The 23,159-nt window shown below is 38.6% G+C and overlaps 1 protein-coding gene across 12 annotated transcripts in view; it reads right to left on the bottom strand.

The window, feature by feature from the left end:
- ARMC9 (armadillo repeat containing 9) overlaps positions 1 to 23,159 on the bottom strand; it is an 86,174-nt gene that overhangs the window by 23,129 nt on the left and 39,886 nt on the right. For 9 of the 12 annotated variants that reach the window (XM_087739928.1, XM_087739926.1, XM_087739927.1 and 6 more), the window contains 12 exons: positions 21,042 to 21,076; positions 19,757 to 19,868; positions 18,721 to 18,813; positions 17,351 to 17,441; positions 16,328 to 16,451; positions 14,282 to 14,421; positions 13,390 to 13,466; positions 11,290 to 11,364; positions 10,112 to 10,202; positions 8,748 to 8,806; positions 1,961 to 2,065; positions 1,104 to 1,219 (listed from right to left, as the gene is read on the bottom strand). In XM_087739928.1, the coding sequence (XP_087596054.1) occupies positions 1,104 to 1,219; positions 1,961 to 2,065; positions 8,748 to 8,806; positions 10,112 to 10,202; positions 11,290 to 11,364; positions 13,390 to 13,466; positions 14,282 to 14,421; positions 16,328 to 16,451; positions 17,351 to 17,441; positions 18,721 to 18,813; positions 19,757 to 19,868; positions 21,042 to 21,076 (1,118 nt within the window). Of the gene's footprint in view, positions 1 to 1,099; positions 1,220 to 1,960; positions 2,066 to 8,747; positions 8,807 to 10,111; positions 10,203 to 11,289; positions 11,365 to 13,389; positions 13,467 to 14,281; positions 14,422 to 16,327; positions 16,452 to 17,350; positions 17,442 to 18,720; positions 18,814 to 19,756; positions 19,869 to 21,041; positions 21,077 to 23,159 lie in introns of those variants that run through there. The other 3 variants (XM_087739932.1, XM_087739929.1, XM_087739930.1) reach the window with 3 other exon arrangements.

Below are 23,159 nucleotides of genomic sequence, written 5' to 3' on the forward strand. Positions count from 1 at the left end.
GCCTAGATCAGTCCTCACTGTTTTCTGTATGGATCTTCCACACTAAAATGGGGACAAAGTGTATTTTAAGAAATAGAAAATACGAACATGAAAGCAAAGAATGGCAGGGGGGATGACACGGGACAGTCTTCAAACATCAGGACTGATACCACCTCTACATTCTAACTTCATTACACTGTTGTATTTCAGGTTACCCATTCATTTTACCATACTTATCTATACCACTACTGTGACTTTTGAGTACTATTATCTATACATTGTTAGAGTGACTTGCAGTCTCTCAGCTTAAGTATCTGCAGAAATGAAAACATTAAATCCTCATGATAAACTGCTGCCTGTATTGTAGCTACCTGGATTTGATCAAATTCAAAACTGTATGCAACTGAAAGTAAAAAAATCATTTGAATTTGAGATCTCATTGGTATTTTAATTCCTCAGTCAGGACAGTGAAAAGGAGAAGTCTCATCTTGGAAATTAAAAGACTAAGATACACTTGTTCTAACAGAAGGCAGCACATGTTCAAGGAACTCTATACTGTAAGATTTCCTTATTCCATTCACAACGCAGCCTTCTACCTTTGACCGCAATCACTCCAAGAGCAAGGTGTCACAGACCCCCCCACTGGAAAATGTATTTCTTCCAAAGCAGGAAATCCAACATAACAAGATTTTTGTCTTTCCTGTTTTCTTTTTAATCTGTCCTCTTAAGGGTAGCTAGCAAATCTCCCCAGAGCAATATACTTTCTTGCTTATAAAGTGGAAGATCCCAGCCATTTTAGATACTCCATGCAACTTACCAATAGAATACATTATGAGAAGATGAAAGGACTATGAACACACAGGATATAACGCAAATTTAAATCAAACTGATCAGTAAACATTTGCTCAACTATTCCAAGTATGTGATGTCAGCCAATGGACCTTTCTCTGTCTACAATATTTCTCTCCTTTCTTGTTTTGAAATTATCTTTAAGGAATGACAATGGCAACACACTTTTATGTAGGGAAGGTTTATTTATCAGGCATTGTTGGGGGTTCCTTTGTTGTTTTGTTTTTTAAAGGAGCTTAAAAAAAACCAACTTGGTCTCATTTGTTCGAACTTACATTAGGTACACAGTTCTGTGATAACCTGGCGTCACAGGTCTCTGAAGAGGCTCATCTATACTCTGATGGACACCAGGAAACAGCTTCTTCTTGGTTTTTGGAGTATGAGTCATTATCTGATACATGGGAAATAAAGGAAAAAAAAAAAGAGAAAGCAGTGGAAAGACAGGTAACTGGAATCATAGAGAAAATTCTATAGAAATATTGCATCAGAAACTAAGTTGCATTCTGGTGTCACTAGATAAAATTGCCTGGCATCACTGTAGGCTGTTCCAGGACATCTTATCTCAGGTCATATTTCCATCATCAGCATTGCTAGAGCTATGGACTCCGGGATCCAGAAGGCATACAGTCGCATTTATCTCAAATTAGTCACAGCACACTAAATGGCATTCATGCAAACTTTATGCTTTTTTACTTAATGGCTTTTTGCTGCTTCAGGTAAGACATACAATACTTGATCTGGCATAACGTCTGCAGGAGCACTTAACTTTTCAACTTTTTTTCCAAAATAATTTCAGACCAGCAGAGTGTTGCAGCATTAACTTGCTCAGCACTTTGCTTTGTGTGCCCACAGAGTCACTGATGTAGCACCAGAAGCTTAAGGCTGCCTTTAGCTTATTATTAAGCTGCAGCCTAACCACCTCCTGTGAAAGGGTAGCTACCTTTCTCAAACTTATTCTACTTCTTCTGAACAGCAGCTAATAAAACAGACTGAAAGATCTGGACTGCTATGCAGGTAGAACCTGGCTCTTCAAGCAACAAATTGAAGAAAAGATTTAGAAAGTGATGAAACTACTGAAATTAAACAATCCAGCAAATTAATTTATTTCAAGATCCTGATGAGTGGTACTCACTCCCAAGTACTCCGTTGTTAGCAGCTTCTCTCCTGCAAGCTCTCCCAGTTGAGGTTGCAAAACCTCATCTTTGTCCAGATCAGCCTCCATGATGTCACGGTCCTCCTGCAACAGCAACATGCATGTTATTTGAGCCCAGGTTCCAAGAAGTTTTCATTTCACATTTAGTTCTCACTTCAGTAGTCACTTGGATGATATGTACTGTCCAGATAAATGACTGTTAGTACTGCACATGTAAATGGCAATTACTAAAGACATTACTAAAGACAAACTCACCTAAACTTTTGATATAACCAGAAACTAAAGAATCCTGAGAAAAGAAAAAACCCACCCCCTTTTCCACAAATGCTATGCCAAAAAGTACAGTATGCATTTCAAAAGTCATTCTCCTTCAAATTTCCAACCCCAAATAATTATTCCTTGCTTGACCTAATAAAGGCTCAGGAAAAATCTTGGTCATTAGTATCTTTGTAGAACACCACATGCTAGTCTGAAGAGATGCAATGCTCCATCCTTAACAAGCAGCTGGTATGAAGTCTGGAGTTCTAGATTTTGCAGATCTGCCCAAGTCAATCTAGTCATACATTACAGACTAAAAAAAAAAAAAAAAAAAGGCACAAGAAAGTTATTATTCAAGCAAAGAGGATGGTAGGAAAGTTGACAGAAAACTTGTCTGGATCTTGTTATGTATCAGTATCCTCTGACATTAATAAAAGCATAAATTTAAGTTAGACTATTGCAACTAGCAGTGAAAAAAAAGTAAGCGCACCTTAAAGCAGTTCATAATCTTTCCTGAACATAATGCTAGCATTCCATGAGATCGTAAGGCCCGCACCCATATTCAGCACTTTGGGGTACATCCCTCTACCTTGACAAAAACACTGAATATTGCTGTTTATTCCTCAAGAAGGGAAAAAAAAACCCAAAACATTTTATTACTCATTTTCAAGAAAGAGAGACATATTTTTTAATCACTCAAGACAAAAAAAATCATTATTGCTGGGCATTCAAAATCCCTCCTCAAGCAGTGGTTCCTGAAAGGTGAGACCATGGGTGTCCAGCAGCAGCTGTTTTTAGAGCAATGTGAAGCAGCAGCAGCTACTCACGTTTGCAAGGAAGCGATAAAGCTGACAATATGGCGCTGGTACAAAATTCTTGGAATCAGTACTTTAGGATACAAATATACAAGAAGGCAACAATCCTCTGTTGACTTTATTCCACAAAAAAACAAATGTAATCAACTTCTCAACTGAAAAGTACGAAGAATTCACTCGCCTGTGCCTATTTCTAGTATAACTATGGGTGATTCATCTTTCATGGAAGTTCTGCAGCTTCGACAGATCTACAAGCCAGGAAATTTTAAAGTTTGAGGGATTTCTCCAGCAAATCAAAAGTAGTAATACAAGAACACGATCGTATTTTTGCTTGTGTTTTGCTACTGAAAAGAATCCTCTTTTCTCTCACAAGATACCCTAAATAAGACCCACCCCGGATGAAGAAAATGTGCTTTGCTTTTGAAACAGGTTGTGACAGTAAATGTAAATGACTGTCAGAAAAAGTAAATGAATCATTCTAATAAGGTATATTGTAATAGTAATGTAGAAAGCCTGGCATAGACTCCATTAAAAACAATGGCCACTGAACTTTGACGCAGAGCACAAAGAAAATGAAAAGCAGTTTTGCTTTAGTGAGATTTAGACTCAAATAGTTTTAAACAGCCAAAGTAAGAAATACTCTCTGCCACAAAGATAAGCCAATAATATGGATGCTTGGACAGTGCTCTACAAAAACAGCATGAGCAAAAAAACCATTGGAAGTGTGTACAGGGAAGGTATTTCCTACAATGGAAATGGCCAACTGATTCCAGTCTTTGTCTGGTGCAAAATAATGAGACTACCATCACTCAGACCAAGTTGGCGTTGGCTTCCCCAGAACTCTACAGGCTTGCCTTTTTTCAAGTTCAGTGACCTCTGCACCAAACGGCTTAAAAAATGTAATTTTTGTTTTGATTTAGTTATTCTCTTTGCTCATCACCTCCTCATTCACAGGCATCAAGCAGAGATAAAAAGTACAGACACAAAGGGCTCAATTCAGTAGCCCACAGCACCATCCAGTTCTACTTTGAGATATCATGCTCGGTCTTCCACTGTGGCTCTGAAAGAGCACAAGCCTCCCACAGGTCCCAAGCCATATCCGACAGCCTTGTGCAGGTGCTTCTGATGCTGTAGGTAATTTTAAGAGACATTAGATGCCTGCGTGTGAACAACTGAAGCAGTTACAGTATAATAATCCACAGAGTACTCTAAGGTTTAGAGTAAAATTTTTCCATAATGTATTTGTTCATGCGTGGATTTAATAAAAAAACTAGTTTTTCTGTAAGTGCTTTGAGGATACCAGATTGTTAATCCTCTTCATTCTCCCAAAGATTTATTCTCTAGACGCTCAACCATAAAAGATAAGGCTGTATCTGCCTCAGGAAGATGCTCAATCTGCCTCTCTCTCCAAGGCAAGGTAAGCTACAATCAATTCCTAATTACCTGGGAAGCTGGGTAGGTGTGAAAAATAACCCAGATAATGGAAAGACACTTGTAGACTAGGCAACAATCATCTGTACCAAGCAAAACAAAAAAACCCCCCATACTCCAAATTTGACAATATACTGTTCTTTGGAAAAAAAAAAAAAAAGTTGCAAAGATGAGCTTTATAAATAGTCTGGTGGAATTTTTTTTATATGGTATGTTAATGCAGCATCAAGAGCTAACAGTGTTCTTCAAGGATGCTTTATAGAAGACTGCCTACACTGTGCCTGGGTAGAGTATCACATGTTACAGTCAGAACATCAACCTGCTCTTTCATCCAGCTCTCTGCACGCATGATGTATTTAACTTCTCCTGACAGATCGCCTTGGTTTCCCCAGGTTCCACCTCTTCCAATGTCCTGGTTGACACATTTTGTCAGACAGAGACCACCACTTTCTGGTTTCTGGGAAGTGCCTCTCCCTGCCAATCTTGCTCCCTGACGTTATTTAACATACCAGGTAACTGAGCCTGAACAAGTCCCTCCTCTGCCTCCTTGTACAGAAAAAGTGCTTTGACAGACATGCCATCATTCCACTCCTGACATAACACAATTGGTGCCCTGTTCCCCACTGCTCACAGGCTGCAGCAGACGTTGGCAGCTAAGTCCTTTAACGTAACAGCTTGAAGTCCTGCGATTAGGTCTGTGATTAAGCTCTCTTTCTTTTGATGTACTCTCTAGATGAAGTGTACTTTCACACTGCAGTTTACTGATTTTATTGCCAGGTGCTGAGTGATGGAGGATCAGAGGGTGTCTAATAAATTGCCACTGTACAGTTATCTAATGTAGCTCAAGTTTCTAACTAAACTTTTGAATTAGAGCTAAGATATCACGTACTCACTTTTACAAGCAGCTTTTAAAGATGGTCCAAGTCAAATAAAAAGCAAATGTAAAGATCAAATACTGAAGATAAATTAAGTTAGTATTTAACAGAGCAGTTGAGAGAATATTAAGCATCAGAAAATATGCACTGTGACTGTGGGTGTCAGCACACCCCAGATGGCTAACTTAACGAAGGTGGATATGTACTCCAGAAGCCATCCTGAGCTCTGCACTAGTTAATTTAAAGCTCAGCAGACAAACCCGAAAGCCAATTTATTTCTGAATAACAGTATACACATAGCCATTTTTTTATTCAGGTTATATGCTCCAATGTCACACATTACAGAATCCTAAATTTCTGAGTGTATGATGCCCTTAGAAATCCCAGAATTATCCTCCAACAGGCTAAACCACGTCTTGGCGGCAGTGTTTAGGAGAAAGTAGCCGTTACCACGAGATCGGCTCAAAGCTAAGACAGAGTTCAACAACTCTAAATTAAACACAGATAAAAGAAAAAAAAAACGTGAAAGGTAACAGTAACAGCATGGGGAACCTTCGCATGCTCTTGGAAACAATAAAAAATGGGGCAAAACCTGCAAACTAAGTCTGCATAAAAGAGTCTTTTTGTTGTTTCTTAAGTTGTGAAAGTATAAATATTGATATTAAGCAGATGAGCAACAGATTATAATATCAGTAAGCAGTATGAACGCAAGTCATTAAATTGTCAATATCCGGACATATTCTGAAATACATTCACTCTGCAGTAGTTTTTAAAAGTTACGTAAAGGCAAGACTTCTGATAAAGTTTTCCAAAACTTTCTGTTCCCAGATCACATCATCAGATGTTATCACAGAACCCCATCAAAGAACAATAACTCACAGCATTTCCAAAACACAAATGGGCTCCAAGCATTGAGGCCCTGAGTCAACAAATCTTTGCTTATTTAACAAAGTAACAACATTACGCATTTTGCTGCCATGCTGTTTGTATACTCTGTTTTCTAAACTGAGAGACTAAGAAACCAGGCCTCCTTGCAGCAGAACAGAATTATAGTTCCCAGCAGGGTACAATAAGGATTTAGAATGTGCCACAATTGATGTTACAACATTGGCTTAATGAGATTTTTTCTTTTTAATATAATGGCAAAGCTAATGAAAAACTGGAATCGGACACTTCCCTGTTTCAAAAGCCTACTGTTATTTTTGAGTCAAATAATAAGAAGTGATAGAAGTCCGTTTTACTTACATGATGGTTCAGTGGTAAAAATGCATTTCAAAATGATTTGACCTAGAGCCTTGCCTGGGATTGTGAGCAGCAGCAACTTGTCTAGGGGGTAGGAGTGAATAGGAGAATTCACCTTCCTTTCATTCCTAGGGGCAGGTAAGGTAATGAAAATGTTCAACGCTATCATTCAATTCAATGCCACACCTTTCATGAAGGAGTTCTTTATCTCTGTGCTTTCCCAACAGGACACCGTATCCTTCAAAAAAGTATACTAGAGTTCAAGCAAAAATATTACCACCTTGGATTCTCACTATACACCTGAGACACTCAAAGCCCTGGAACATCAGTTAAAGGGTATTAAGCAGCATATTAAACAAAGGGAAGTTAAAACGATTAATCCCCAGAAAGACCATCTTGCACATCAAGCATTGATTTTAGGTGGGAGGAGTGAAAAGATTACTGAAAACTCACTTCAGGAACACAGAAGGTGAAGCAATTGCAATAATCTAATCCTATCAGAAAAAAACAGTTTACTGTACTCCCTTAGAACAAAAGGGGGAGAGCCGATTGTTAAATACAACTTCCTTGTAGCTCTAAACTTAGAATTTCCATATAGCTCTAAATTTCGGCAAAGTCACAAGGGTAATTTGTTCACGTGTTCACCACCTACTGTGCCACAACACAGAAAGTAGCTAAATAATGCAACCGGTGCAAAACTTCCCTGGACACTGCCAGGCAAAGGCTGGATCCTGCAAGGTGCTGCGCTTCATGGCAGCTGAGGGCACACCACACCTTTCACAAGTGGGATACTTAACATTTTTCTCTGCTTTCAAAACATACAAGGCTCAATGTGCACTTGAAAATGCACTCAGTCACCCTGCAGTAACAAGGCAAGCCTTACACTATAGCATGGTTGTCACTGTTCACTAGCATTTGCGTTAACGTGCAACAAGCTAGTAGAACGTGGACACAACTGACTTGGTACGTTTTATGTGTTTTATTCTTTGTCGGTTCAGGAAAAAAAAACTTTCTTTTTGCTAAAAACTTACTTTTTAGTAAATGTGTTCTCCAGTAATATTTCTAATACAAGAATGTATCAGAGAGATCACTAACTCTCAATGTCACTGACATCTTCAGGGCAGATATACGATACAAACGTATGTGCACATATACACCCATCTAAATATGTTCAAACACTATTCCAAGGACATCTACCGTAACTGTTCTTTTAAATTTCTCATGCAAGACTTTTCAATAAAAGAAAAGTGCTATGTGGTAGACTTCTTTCAGATAAAACTCCCATGTAACTGCCTACACAGTATATTTTCAACCCCCCCGTGCACTTACGGCAACGTAGCAATGGCAACACCACCAGTGAAGGCTGGGTTTAACATTTCCCTTGCATCATTTACTTTGCTTTGCTAATTTGCTTTGCTTGTTGATTTAGATGATCAAATATGCTGTGTTGTCTGCACCTGGGATCCCATTACTCTATGCAGACAACTTCTTAAAAAATGCTGAAGTATTGGTATAAAGTGTGTTTATTAGCAGAGCTAGAAATACACAGCTAAGCAGTTTATATTTACTATGCCATAGTTTCTCATGCTTACTTTCTCTTTTTTTTTTTCTTTTCCCTTTTTATGGGACTTATTTCTTCATTTGTAATTACTGTTTTCCTTCATTACATACAAACAGTTTATTAAATATATTTTAAAGTTTCTAAAGAGCAAAAGAAGAAGTCACACTCTGAACAGATCGTGATACCTTAAGAGAAAGTAACAACCTGTTTATAAATTATTCTGGCAATATACAGGTTAATTTGCTTCCTTTATTTTTGACTGCTGAAATGGGTCTGCTTGAAAGCAAGATTTGTACTGCTACAGTAACTCCTCATCTCTACTTACTTCAAGCTATAATCCTTTATTTACCATAGAGGTGGTGACTTGCCAAAATAAAAGAGCAGGACTTCAAATGAAGATAAGGTAATGGAAACAGATCCAATTTTCTTGTTAATACACCCTGGTAATTAAATAAAAGTTAAAAACCCAAACCGAACCAAAACAAAAAAACCACCCACCCAAAGTCTGGCTTATTGACACAAATGTTTTCTGTCTAGAAGGTTAAGGATTTTTCCAAAAGGTGCCTGAAGGCCTTTGAACTTACTTCCTCATCCTCCTCTTCCTCTTCGTCGTCAGACACAATACTATCATTTAATGGCTCTTCTAGAAAGAAGCAAAACGAAATGGTGTAAGAGTACCTGTGCAACTTAACAGAATCTCTAGTTATTGCCCCTCTTTTACAACAGTAAGATTTAGCTTGCTTCTCATATAGACATCCCATTCTTTTCAGAACAACTACTGGAATTATTTGCTCCTATAAAGCATTCTAGAAACCACTGAAATCAATTCACATTTGGGAAAATGGCAGAAACAGAAACACTCTGGAATAGTTCTTTTCTCATAAATCCCACTATGATGTCTCGGTGTATTTACTGACAATACTTGAATGAAAGTGTGTGCACTTGCAAGTTTGTCTATTTTTCAATTAATTTTTAATAAAAGACTCTGCTTCTCCCTGCAAACAGTTCAATATTATACTGCTTTTATACATAAAAAGATAGTATTCACATAGAATACTTATTGTAACTTTTGGACAAACTCATTTCCTTAGAAAAAAGCAGCCAGGCTTATACTGGAAATCTGTATGCTCAACTTTTACCCACCAGACAAAACCTCTTAAAAATACCACTCCCAGGTAGAAGAGGAGCGATTCTATAATCTTGATGAACAAATATTGCATAGTGGTAACACAGCGCTTAAACACTTTATTTGTTCTTTTACAAGCTAGGACCATAAGATATGCTGTCTTCTGCTCTTTCCAAAAGCCAAAGAAAGCAGTCAAACTTGTTCTATTTTTACAGTACAGAAAGATTTAATCAGAATTCACCTCCTTTTCATTATTTGCTTTCTCCAGCCTTCCTTTCAGTCACAGGGAACAGAAAATACAATAAATATTCCACCTCCTCATACTTGTCTGTATTGACACAGCATCTACAACTCCTAGGACCCATCAACATACTCTCCAAAAATGGTGGTCTCTGCCCCCTCTTCAGGATAAGCCATTTCAGATTACAAAGCTACACTCCTCAAGAGAGCAAGAGGTGAGACCTAGTCCCTATATCCTGCTTTACAAATTGTATCACCTGCTTATTTTTCCAGTTGACAGCAGTCTCTCATTACTGTGAGGCCACTAGCATGAAAGAAAACAGTCAAGGTCGTTCTATTTACAGTCCCAAAACTTTGGAATTTAGACCTACGCAGCCTTTCATGTCTTCTTTAGAATTGTAACACAAAAGGAAATTTTAAAATACATTTGACATTCAAATCCTGACATTCACTATTCACCCTCTCTCAGACCATCACGCTATTGTTATTCTTTGAGAGTTTCAATGCCAAGTAAAAACATGAGCTTTCTTATGGCTTTTTTGAAAGATTTACAGCTCAGATAGCTGCATCTGTTCTTCTGACCTGAATTGAGCTGCTTGATAATAAATTCAATCTGTCGGATCATCTCTGCATTTCCTTCCTTGATAAAGCAGCGAAGAATTTCTTCCATTCCCTGGATGTAGTGGAAAACATTGCTAGATTAGTATTTCACGTGACCACAGTGACAGAGTTTTGTTAGCTAAAATATCATTGGTTTGTCAGGAAAAGCAAAAGCAGTGTGAAACAAACCACCGTGTCCAGCTCTAAGCACTCCAGTTTGTCCATATGCTTCCCAAAGACAAAAGAAATAAGCTGTCTAGATTGCTTCTAGGTTTCAATACAGAAGTATCCATGATGAACAGCAAATTTTAACAATAGGTCTGCTGCTTCTGCCTTCTGAACTCCGTACACAGTAGTCAACAGAAAAGGGCAAATTTGCATTCACAGATAACAACAGTGCAAGGTTCAGAGAAGGAAAGCAAAGAGCAGGACCAATTTTGACCTTCTCTTAAACCCAATTTCTCTTTGTGGCCTCTTATAGGCTTGAGGTTGTGTCTTTAATCATTTAAGATGACTTCCAATCCTCTGTGCTTTGTGAGGTAAAACATCTGACAACAATTATGTCTGCATAACTCTCCAGGTTAATCCTTAAGATATAAAGATACACTGCTATCCCAGGAACGGCTTCCTCAAATCCAGAAGTCAAAACACAGTCATTACCATTAGGCTAACTTTCACAGGAGATCAATTCCTAGTTCTGCTAAAACCTTCCTCATGCTGCCTTCCCCAGCTAACCATGTCTATACCAGGCAGAAACAAAAGCAATAAGAGGAACTCATCCTCTTAGTGGCTATTCACTGGTGCAGAATGAGTTAAATAAGGGGAAGAAGTAGCATCTCCGGGGCCACACCCTGTCTACAAAATGCTAGATGGACAACACTATTCTAAAATAACACCTTTAATTTATAATCTAGATAGAATCCTTCACACTGCTGGGGCTCTGCTTCTGGGAAAAGACGAGCAAATCTGGCAAAAGTGTTTGAAACACACATTTGTACCTGCCTGAATATCAAAGGTGGAGGGCCTCTTGTGGATTCCCTTCTCAAATGCCATGGCTCCTACCTCACAACCCTGCTGCACACTGCTCAGCAGGTACCTGTGTGCATGCCATCTTTGGCATATGCGTTGATCTTTGTGCTATGCAAAGCAGCACTTCTTACCATTGCTCTGGCTTCTTCTCGGACAGAAGGGATGGCAAGAATGCTATACAGTGTTCCATTCACATAAGGTTGTATCTAAGAGGAAGAAATAGTCATACCACTGAGAAAAACTCTCACATTCACCCCAGTTGAGTATAAGCAAAATTTAAGAGTGAAGGTGCAGAACAACTATGTTCAGAGAGTTTAATCAGGCTAGCCTGCAATTGCAAATATTCCCACTCGGGAAGCAGTTAACTTTTAGGATGCAAATATACCGTGATAAGGCGGATCTAAATCAGTACTGCTGCATGCAGGTTTTCCCCCCACGCCTTCTGCAAATGTATTCTTGCAAATTGACCTCGCCCTAAAAAACCAAACCAAACCCCCAAAAAAACCCCAAACCAAAGAAGGTTCATTTCTGATGAACACAAGTGGCAGTACAAAAATTAGGACAAAGAACAGGGACAAGACTGTGTCAGCATGAGCTCAAGACTGGCTTCAAGCATTGTAGCCTTAGGCAAGATGGTAAAAGCTGTAGTAGCTTCAAACATCCTCTCACTCTGCTGCCTGTTACTGTCCCTCAGCAGAGGAAAAAAAACCAGCTTGCATGAAAGCTCTGTATCATCGTTAGGGAAAGCCACCACATCTGTCAAACTAGTTTTATCAGCACTTACGTAACCCTTTGTATTGGCCAGTTACTGTTGGAGCACTAAGATTTCCAGTCATCCTCTGTCTATACCCTTGGAAAAATGAACAATAAGCTAGGCTGGGAGAAGGGGAAGCAAGGAAAAATAAGGGACTGGGATTTACACAAGGATTCCACAGCTTCTCAGAAAGCTCTCCTGGCACCCAAGAGCATTGCCTTCTACTTTCGACTTTGAAAACAAAACTTCTATCAGCTGTGCTGGTGCAAACTAGGCTGTAAGAATGCACCCTCTGAGAGAAATTTCAAGGCCATTCTAAGGCACAGACTTCAACAGTATGATAGCATTTTCTAAATACTTCAGTCTAGGGGCTGGGATGTTATTTTGTATTAGTATGTATTATATTAACTCTCATCATTCATAAAAACAAAGCTAGTGAAACAGTACAATAAAGGTATGCCAAGTTTCATCTTAATCAAAACAGGGCTAGTAAAGAACTGATCTACATCTTCTAATGAATTCATAAAACACAGAGTAAACACTTCATTTGAATTTATTCTCTATTTTCAGTTTAAGTGATAAACAAAAAAACCTGGTGATACAATCATTGTATATAAACATGAGACACCAGAGTTTATATTTTGTTGCACCTTGCACAGTCATCAAGGAATCGATCTAGAATACCCTGGTAAAAATTCTGCCTCCCTACGATTTCAACTTCCTACAATATTTGCCCACATTTTCTCCTGCCTTGAATTTTACTCCATGGTTAAAGAAGTGACCCTCTGCAGAGACAGCTGAAGCAATGCTTTATACAGCAGACAGCAGATATCAGAGTGATGTGTTGAAAAGCCTTAGGTAGAAATAACTAATAAGTTTTAGCATTTTCCTCTGAAGTAGTTTAATTTAACACCTAAGATGCAAGTGTGTCTGGAGGTAGAAAAGAAACTTGAACCACAAAAGGGTTAAGCGGCAGGTTAAATGAAGTGGTAGATAAAAACATATTAGGGCTTGAATGTCACAGGTGTACTGCTTTCTTATAATATTCCTTAAGATTACGAGCAAATTTGCTTCTTTGCCCCTGATGTTTTGCATAATGGCTTGCACCACACATTGTTCATCTAATGAACTAGTTAAGCTTGAGATGATTTGGTGTGAGATGACATTTAAACAGCAACAGAAACTGCAATCAAGAAGGCACATGGACTGCGTGATAACTATGCATCTGAAAGACTTCCATACTTAGCTGCCAACATTTGTGAAAGGAAGACATAATTACGTCTAGAAAGACCAGTGCCCAATGAAAAAAAAATTACATAATTGTATATTTTAGGAAAATTTCACGCAACTTGATTACATGAGGGTCTAACAAGGGAAACAAAACCAATTTACTTTTTCCATTTCTTCCTTTCTTGCTTTTTTTATCTTTAGTTTTTCTTTCCACCTTTACTTAACCCAAAGTTTACTGCACAAATACCTCATGATTCTCATGGCCAAGAAGATCAGAGAGAACTTTGAGCACGTGGTTTGCAATCCTTGCACACATTTTCTTCCCTGCAAAGGGAGAAAACATAAATATGCTCGAAAAAAATATAACAGATCAGAGCAAGCTGCTTACTTAAAATCAGTACTAAATATAATTTACACAGAGCAATACCATTCCTTGTCCCTGCCAAAGGCTGCTCAGCATAACTGAGCTGAAATTAGTGGAGTTACTCTGGATTTATACAGTTGTAATCTTGGACAGGATGCAACACAAAGGGATTTTTAAAAGTTTAACAAAGACATTATTTTTGCTTATGGAAGCAGTTGATTTTTCAACCTTAACTTACTTTGCTTTTTAAAAGAAAAGTTACTTTAAGCTTCTTTTAAGTCTCTTGGACATAGACAGAACCTTATTTTCTTGAGAGGGAATTTCTGCGTTGTAGAAGCGAAACATGCAAGTATTTCACTCTACAAGGTGAAGGTTAAGCTCCTTGCCATTACTGATCAACTCAGTTCTGACTTTCTTTTATACAAACAAATCTCTTACACAAGTAGGAAGTATCCTTTGAAAAGTGGGCCTGGAATGTAGGAATGGCAGTCCTCACATAAGGATATGAAAAAAGAATCAAATCTTAGAGGGTTCCATTGGTTAACTATTTTCTTAATTCTTTAGAATTTCGTCAAACTAACCTCCATAGTTCAGGATTCTTGGGAAAGAGATCTTCTCAAAAGCATTGGTTATAACACTCAAGTATCTCTGGTTATGTGAGTCCCTGCTACTGATTAGAGTCACTTGAAAGAACCCAGGTATATCAAGAAAAAAAGATTCACAATCTTCCCTATCCATTTCCTCAAATAAGTTTGTAATTCAAAATGTAAGACACCTGCACTCCGCAGACAAAGATTCATGAGCAAGGCAACAGAATACTCCAACGTGTAATCAGACAGGCAATCTGTATCTGTTAGAACATCAACCAGCCAGAAAATGAGCCCATCTTTTATCATTGCCGACTGTAGTGCACGCCTAGGATTAAAAAACAAAAAGCCCACAAAAATCAGACCACATCATAAACAGCTTTCAAATACATTTATAGCTAATATAAGCACATTAAAACCCTACTTCATCTACCTGCTATACACTAGCCTGCCAACAAAATAACCCAAATCTACCCATTTTGGCAGAATCATTTAAACTAAGGAATTAACAAAGCCTGACGAAATTGAAGATGTGGATTCCCATAGGGTTAGAGGACTAAAACGTTGTTGGGTGGGTTGGGATTTTTTGTGTTCTGTTTTGTTTTTTTTAACCTTCAGAATGCTGAGGTAAGTTTCTTCATTGTTTTCTAAGGCTTCTAACTTCATCTAAAATTGCATTTTCAATTGTCTTAAAATTGGTAAAAAAAAGCCAGCTACACACAACAGACCCATAAAACAAATTAATTACTTCTTCTGCAACAGGTAGCCATAGCACTATAGCACTTTTGTACTGTTGATTTGACAAATGAGATTTTTTGCTTAAATCTATTTGCTCTTTTCTCTAGAGATTCTCCAATCACATATTCTTTTAACTCAACCTGTAGCTGCCCTTGAAGAGTATACTGAGTAAAGTGCCAGGTGGTCAACTGTGATCTCCTACAAAAGAAATTCCTCGCTTTACAAGAGAAAAAGAAGTATATATGGGTAGAAAGGTCTTACTGAAGAACACCATTTTTAATCATATTATTTCCAATGGGCAGTAAGTCTAAGTTACAAAGATCAAAGCAAGTATTTTCCTGGTCTTAGTACTTGGGATTTGGATTACTCCTGAAAGCTCATACACTTTCTCAGTCCTGGATCTTGCCGTAGGTCTATGGCATGGATTGAGCAAAACAAGGGAGCATCTGACCATACGTTTTTTTGTTTTTTTTTTTAAAAAAGAAAAAAAAAAAAGAGTCCCTCCTGTCAATTATCTGGAAATTTCCAGTAGCTTAGTGCCTAGGCCCTAAAATTCAAACTAACTTGTACTATCAACAACTGCTTTAATAGAAAAATAATTTTCTCTAAGATTGGTTTAGGATTTCAAGCAGTAGGGTGTGAAGTTTTATTCTCATTCATCTCAAATACGTATAAGGTATCATGTCAGGAAGCAGTCCAGAATTTTACCCAAAGCACATTTACATATCCTTCATCCAGACAAGTTCTAAATGAGGCAAATTCAAAAGCAGCCATCATTCTTCAACAGGCCCAAACAAACAAATAAAGAAAACCCTCAACAATTGCAGTCTTAATTTAGAAGAAACACAAATGAAAGTAAGAGCTAAACACATCCATCTACCTCCTTACATTTAGTTAACTAATTCAGGGCTGAATATTCCTCCCTGAGTACTGTGAAGAGAGTTCTTAGATCATATTTATTTGATAAATGGGAGCAACATCATGCCCTTTACTGCTTTTGCATGATATTTCTTTTGTGGTGGGCATTTGAGTCAGACTGCTAATACAAAAGTAAGAAACAAGACAGCCCATGCATCGACAGCTCCAGGAAAGAGGATCAACAGGATGAGGATGAAATCCCTGAAAAATGTTTGCAGAAAGGATAATGAAAACCTTATGCTTTGGAATGGAATGCAACTGTTTTTTTTCTGTGTAGGATCTTCAGAACTTTCTACATTAAGATTTTCACCTTGTTCAATCAAGGAATACATATAGAGCACACAAGGCTATGACAGATGTACATTTACTTGAGTCTTGACAGCTGGTAGGAAGTCAGGTTAATTCAGTCAGCAAAACTGAGTTCTCCTCCATAATAAACGACGCTGCTTTCATCAGTCGTTAGAGGTTCTGATGATTGTTATGAGAAAATCAAGTGCTCTTCTTTCCTCCCTGAACAGAACCTAACTAGCCTGCATTTCCTCTCCTGCTGTCACCACTGCGTGCTGTGCTTTCATCACCTGAGGCTGAATTTCTGCAGAGCCCCCAGAACGTTCTCCCATGTAAGGGAATCCTTGTCTTCAGCTTTCAATCTCTCCTCCAGCATTCGCAGCAACGTTGGGTTCTGAGAAAGGTAGACACGACCTGGTGCAAAAAGTGATGAAAGAACAGATGCTGAGATACCAGCTTATGACAGAAAAGCTCCCTCTCCTTGGAAAAGTAAGCAGGATTGACCTTAGTTTCTTCTTGACAAGCCACAATCTTGTGCCAAGACCCAAACAAACCTGCACAAATGAGCTGTCTAGCAGACCAGTTGCATTCAGTCCAACCACCTGAGGCATTAGAGGCCCCCACTTGCCAAGTTAGTACCACCCAGAATCCACTATTCCTCTTTCAGTACGTGCTTTCTAATCTAGCACAGTTTTGTATACTCTAGGAAAAGAACCGAGATGTCCAAAGAGCTCAGGAAAGTAAGGTGCCGTACTGCTATTGACTTTAAATGGGATTTCAGTTCCTAGCAATAGTTAGCTTCTTAAGTAGCACCAATCCAAGGGCTAATCTGGGACAGGCAGAGGTACAAAGCTGCATATATATGTAAAAAAACAGCAGTGATGCACAAAGATTTATTCAGGTGAGGACCAGGAAGATGCAAGAGCAGCTGAACTAACTACTGTTGCACAGCCTGGTAGCAGGTCTGCCCGCAGGACCTTTAATTAACAGGGATTTTTCTTCTTTTTTTCCTTTTTTTTTTTTTTAACCCTCATGAAGAGACTGAAGACTATATTAAAGGCAGCACCTGGGTAAGCGCCCACATAGACCACAAATCATCAAGTCAGAAATGCTAAATACACAGTGTCAAAAAGAGAACTTTCCAGATACTGAAAAACTGTTTTGAATGCACGTAACAAAAGACAGCAAATCCCTAGAAAAAGGGTGAAAATAATGCTCTAAATTTCCACATGCAGCAACATGTACTTGTGAAGTACCGACAAGCCAGCCTTATATGAAAATGCTGTCTTTTTTTCTTGCAACAAATCTCTTACCTTCTGCCAGTGAAGCAAAAGCATTGATGAGCCTTGCCATATACTGTCTGACTACCTCACTCTTAGAATGTAATAATTTGAGGACGCTCCTCTGAAAAAGAAAGCAAACATTAATAAACACTCACCAAAGTAGGAAAAAAGTTAGTTTTCTATGATGTTTTAAAAGCTTCATTAAATTTTCACAGCAAACAAATTCTGAATGCTATCAATATCTTAAATAATGTCAATATGATTTTTGATTTCCCAGTTTCTTTTTTTATTGGGAGAGGGCTGAGGGAGAGATGGAAAAATCAACAAATAAGCAAATCAGAGCTCCTCGGCTCAGTCTGTTAAAACACCATTAAGCTCCATGGTGTAGGGTGAGAATTATAATGAACCACCACAGTTATCAGTTAAAGCTGACATCTAAAACTAATATTTAGTCAGTGACAGAAAAAAAAAAATCTGTTAATTTTGTTGATGAACTTAAATGCAGCAGTTATCCGAATAAGAATGCTTTTGTTTGACAACTAAGAGCGTGGAAAACCAGCTCAGTAACTTACCAAGAACACCACATTGCAAACTGTTTTAAATCTGTTTTACTTCAGGCATTACATATACTTAAGTTCCCTCTTACAGAAATTTACAGGGAGAAAACCAGATCATTGATTTAATAATCCTTTAACTTTTCTAGTTAAGTTACTGTTGCAATGATAATGGCGCCACAACGTAACAAGTAGGGCCACTGCTTCAAACAACTGGGGAACTCAACTATGCACAAAATTCACTGTTACAAATGAAAAAAGTTGCACTTTTGTCAGCAATAGTATGGGATTATCAGTGACTGAAGCAACCTTTCAAAATCAACATACCAGCAATTCCCCTTTCTAAAGAAAGGTAACAATCCATTCCAAATTTACGGAAATACTGTTGAACGTGTTATTACAAGTGCATAATCAGATATTCCATAGAGGTATTGCGACTGAAGTCCTATTTTAGTTCTTATCCTAGACCAGTGAAATGGATTGAAAGTACTATCTAACAATATATAATCACTCAAAAAGAGACGTAGCATCTGATAAGCAAGGGCTAACTCCTAAGGAAGGGGCTCACAGTAGGCTTCTGCTCAATTCATGGGCACCAAGCACCAGGAGAGGCGACAAACTTCCACTTGTCCACAAGAACTCTATCTACGCTGAGACCTCTTGTAATGCAAAGCTCTGCCCATCACATTTAAAGACTGGGATGCAGAAATTAAATGTATCACATCATTTTGACACTACTACTTTTTTTTCCCCTTCCAGAGAGTGATAAATTTTTCTGATTAGCACTTCATAGAAACAAATGAGCAATATCACATACAAGTTGGAGGAAAACCCTTTCCAGCTGACCTGACAGTTGCTGTGGCAGTCTAGGAGGTCATTACTGATGTAGGCTTGCAGGACCGTGTCTCTCTGTTCTCCAGGATGTGATGTTGTCAAGCGCTATAATAAATAACAACATAAATATACCAGTCAAATAAACAAATGGTAATGTGAATTGGTGACCACTGAAGATTTTAAAGGTGCTGATACCCCATAGTTGAGAAACCTCATGGGGAGAAGGAATTCAACCTCAGCGATCTAAGGGAAAGATAAAATGAACTGACCTGACCTCAGCCCAGTGATCCACTACAAAACTGTTACTTGGGAGCTGTCATCACTGTCCGTACAGGAAGGATACAGCATTACTTCCCACAAAGTTAAAAAGCCCCTCTAATAGCTGCAGATGCGGTGCTTTTCTAAAACATCTGAGACAGAGTACTGGGCTAGAAGAACCGCTGGTCAGTCCCAACGGATGTTTGTTTATGTGAAAATGGATATTGAAGCTTGATCAGAATTCCACTATTATCACCTTTCTCGTCTGTCACTTTGAACGCATCAGCTTCCTTTTTAGCAGGAAAAATGTAACTTCCTATTGTCATCTTTAATTTTTCTGAAATATCATTACATGGTCCGAGCCAACCAAAACGTAGGCTCTTGTAGAATATCTTGATAATAAAAGAAAACTGGTGATTAGAGTCAGATATTTCTTTGACACAGCAATTTTTATATAAATCTAAACCGGGGCAATACATGGAAAAAGGAACTGCCTAAACCAACAATAATTTCCTTGAAAACACATCAGAAATTACTTCCACTGAAGAGCCCAGGAACTCCTATCTGGCTTTCCTCAGATGGGGAGAGTACTGCTACAAATACACGCCTACTGTCTAGGCTTTCCTCATCATTTCAAGAGCCTCAGCAAGCTTCATTGACAAAGAGAGAAGTTGCCTATACTGCTGAACTGATCACCAGAACAATCATCTTGCTTACAGGATGGATTTTAGTTCTGGACCCCTCCAGCAGGGACCTATTTCTTTATTTCTGCAGGGGCCATCTCCCTTACCCAGCGCAGAGCCTGCAGTAAGAAGGCCTTGAGACGATCATTCCCCATAATCAAATCTTTCTTCAGCTTCTCATAATCCAAAGAGGGCAACAATGGCACATCCTGCATCTTCCTGCAATGCAAACGGGAAAGACATTAATCAAAACTCACTCTTCTTATTCAGTGCAGCTGATGTTACTGAGGTGAGAAGAGCCAAAACAGGAAGTCTGCTTTGGGAAAAGCGCTTCCACATTTTTACACCTTTGTTACTTTTATTACCATTGCCATGTTAGAACAACAGACACTTTAAAACTTGGACTTAATTTTTCACCATGCATGCAGCTCATTTACCATCATAACTTGCAGACACTAAACTCTGACAACTAGCCAAGTGATGAGCTGAGCTTTTTAGTGGCACAAAGCAGTACAGTAACATCCTTTTTTGCCCTGTGTGGACCACAAGGACATGAGGGCAGCAGCTTGTGGCTCTTAGCACATGGTTATAAACAGACACTGTAACAAGCTGCAGCTCCAACTTCACCTCTAAGCCCTCATGCACACAGAAATGTCTTCTCCAAGGCAAAGGTGGTAGGCTGAATGGATTTTTACAGGCTGGTTTAACATAAGACTTAATACAGGAGCACTTTCTGTGCCCTGGTACTATTTTGCTATTTTGAGTTTTAACACTGCAATAGAAGTTTCCCTTAACAAAATTGCTTCCAGTCAATGCTTTAATTTTAATATTTAAATATATTCCACTAAAAAAATTTTTACTCCTATCTTCCTATCCTACCACTTTTCAAAACAAATTTATGTTATATGTACAATTGTCCCTTTAATTATCTTGTAAATAACAGAAGGATCAAAACAGTGTCTCAAAAACTTAATAAAAACTTCACCTCAGATACACCATCTCTGTTCGATCTTATAAGCAAGTCAGTCACAAAAAAAATTAAACTTGAAGCACCCAAAAATCCTCGTTACCAATTCCCCCTTTTCCTGGATTTGTGAGAAGCAAACCAAGTACAACAACAGTACTGTATTGTGTGGAAACAGTAAAGAAAATACAGCAACCAACTCACAGGTGTGGAGTGGCAAATTTACTGGATTAGCAACATTCCGCTGAAATTGGGATGTTACCAAACCTGCCCAGCGGAAGAACACGTATCACACAATCTTTGCATACAATGTTCACTGAGATCAGAGGAAGCACACCATTTGCAGACAACTGGCAGTGCACTTCAGTTTACAAACCCCTCCTCCTCTTCTCTACAGATATAAACGAAACTCAGCAATAAATACTTACCCAGGGGCTAAAGATGCTCTTAACATTGTGGAGGCCTGGATCAGAAAAACAAAGAAAAAAAAGAAATCACAACAGATTAGTCCAAATTTCACTCCAACAGTGTTACTAATGAGGTCCACAGTGAATTCTTTCACTGATGTTGTGCAGTTCTTTGCCTATAAAACCTATGTTGCAAAATAGAAACACAGCTAATGAAAGAGAGGACTTCAGTGTTTATCCTTGTTTTCCCTTAAAGTGTTTCACAGGTTAAAACCTCTGTTTTTATGATTTGGCTGTATTATCTTCACTGTCATGCTCCAAAAACTTGAAGCATTTAAAAAAAAAATAAAAGGGAAAAAAGTGAGTAGAAACTACCATCTGAAGCCCACTGAGGAAGATTAAGAACTTGCTGAACACATTTATTGACTTCAAAAATTTTCATACCTTAAAAGTTGCAATAATATTTCACTGGAGACCTAGCACGTATTACTGCATCCAAATTTGCTATAATTCTTTGTTTCGACACTAATGTTAACAGAGTGCCTGTTGCTACTAATATATACCCTTATATATAACTATTAATATGTAAAGAAAAGACTATGTATTCTAGTATGGATAAAACCAGTATGGAACAGCATGCCATTTCTCAGTGGTTCTGCCTAGGATAAGTTCAATTTCAGCCTGGATATTTCCTCTCTGATGCAGTGTGACACAGAGCACATGCAGGCACCACTGCTGAACAAGTCAAAACTTAAAAGTATCAACACCATATAAAAGTTCTCTGCTTCAGTAAATATTTTTTGCTAGAGCTAATTGTAGGTGAGCCAAGAAGCAGGAATTCTGGCATAAGAGTGCTTCATATCATGCATTCTGATGTCAACTACATGCCATATTCGCAGAATATTCAGTGTCACCTCTTTGTGTTGATCTCCCTACTCACTTTCTAAAAAATCTCTCATTACCACTTATGCCTTTAAAACCGGTCTTCTCTTCTAACCTAGCCTCTTTCAATGGGAGCTATATAATCGATGTCTATTGTCAGATTTAAAACCGAGGCATTTAGGAGACAAAAAGCATGAAATACCATAGAGAATATTGAATGACACCAGCTGACATATTCTTGAACACACTACCCCATGGGTATCCCTCGTAATACAAGGAACTGCTCTCTTAGATGCGAAATAAGCTTATGCGTACATTGGAAAGCATTTTATATTACGTTTAAGTCAATGAATGACTTGTACACAATAGACAATTAGCAGGTCACACACTTCAAAATTAACCTGTCTTGAGAGCAGTTCTCAAATCAGTTTATTTTACACAATACAAAAGTCTTTCAAAGTATCATATCTACCTAAACTGTTTTCCCCTCATTCATTTGTATTCATTTTCCTCAGCATTTTTGATAAATATCAAAAGTTAACTTTTGTTTAAACAAAACGGTTTTCCCAGTCAAAACCTATTATCTTGTACCTGAGTGCACAATGAAATCACAAATCATTCTCATTGCCTTCCTCAGCACCCTTCTCCATTAAAGGGAACTGGGAAGAAAGTGACTATAGCGCATTAAAGGAAAAGAAATGACAGAGCCCTTGAAGATAGAATCATAGAATCGTCAAGGTTGGAAAAGACCCTTAAGATCATCGAGTCCAGCCGTCAACCCATCACTGCCAAGTCCATCTATACCATGTCTTCAAGCACCGTATCTATCCGTTCTTTAAATACGTCCAGGGATGGAGACTCAACCACTTCCCTGGGCAGCCTGTTCCAATGCTTGACCACCCTCTCAGTGAAGAAGTTTTTCCTAATATCCAACCTAAACCTCCCCTGGTGCAGCTTGAGGCCGTTTCCTCTCATTCTATCACTTGTTACCAGGGAGAAGAGACTGACCCCCACCTCGCTACAAGCTCCTTTCAGGTAGTTGTACAGAGCAATAAGGTCTCCCCTCAGCCTCCTCTTCTCCAGACTAAACAACCCCAGCTCCCTCAGCCGTTCCTCACAAGACTTGTGCTCCAGACCCTTCACCAGCTTCGTTGCCCTCCTCTGGACACGCTCCAGCACCTCGATGTCCTTCTTGTAGTGAGGGGCCCAACACTGAACACAGTACTCGAGGTGCGGCCTCACCAGTGCCGAGTACAG

Source organism: Nipponia nippon, unplaced genomic scaffold, assembly GCF_047370975.1.
Source record: "Nipponia nippon isolate SJK-2023a ecotype South Korea unplaced genomic scaffold, ASM4737097v1 scaffold_7, whole genome shotgun sequence".
NCBI lineage: Eukaryota > Metazoa > Chordata > Aves > Pelecaniformes > Threskiornithidae > Nipponia > Nipponia nippon.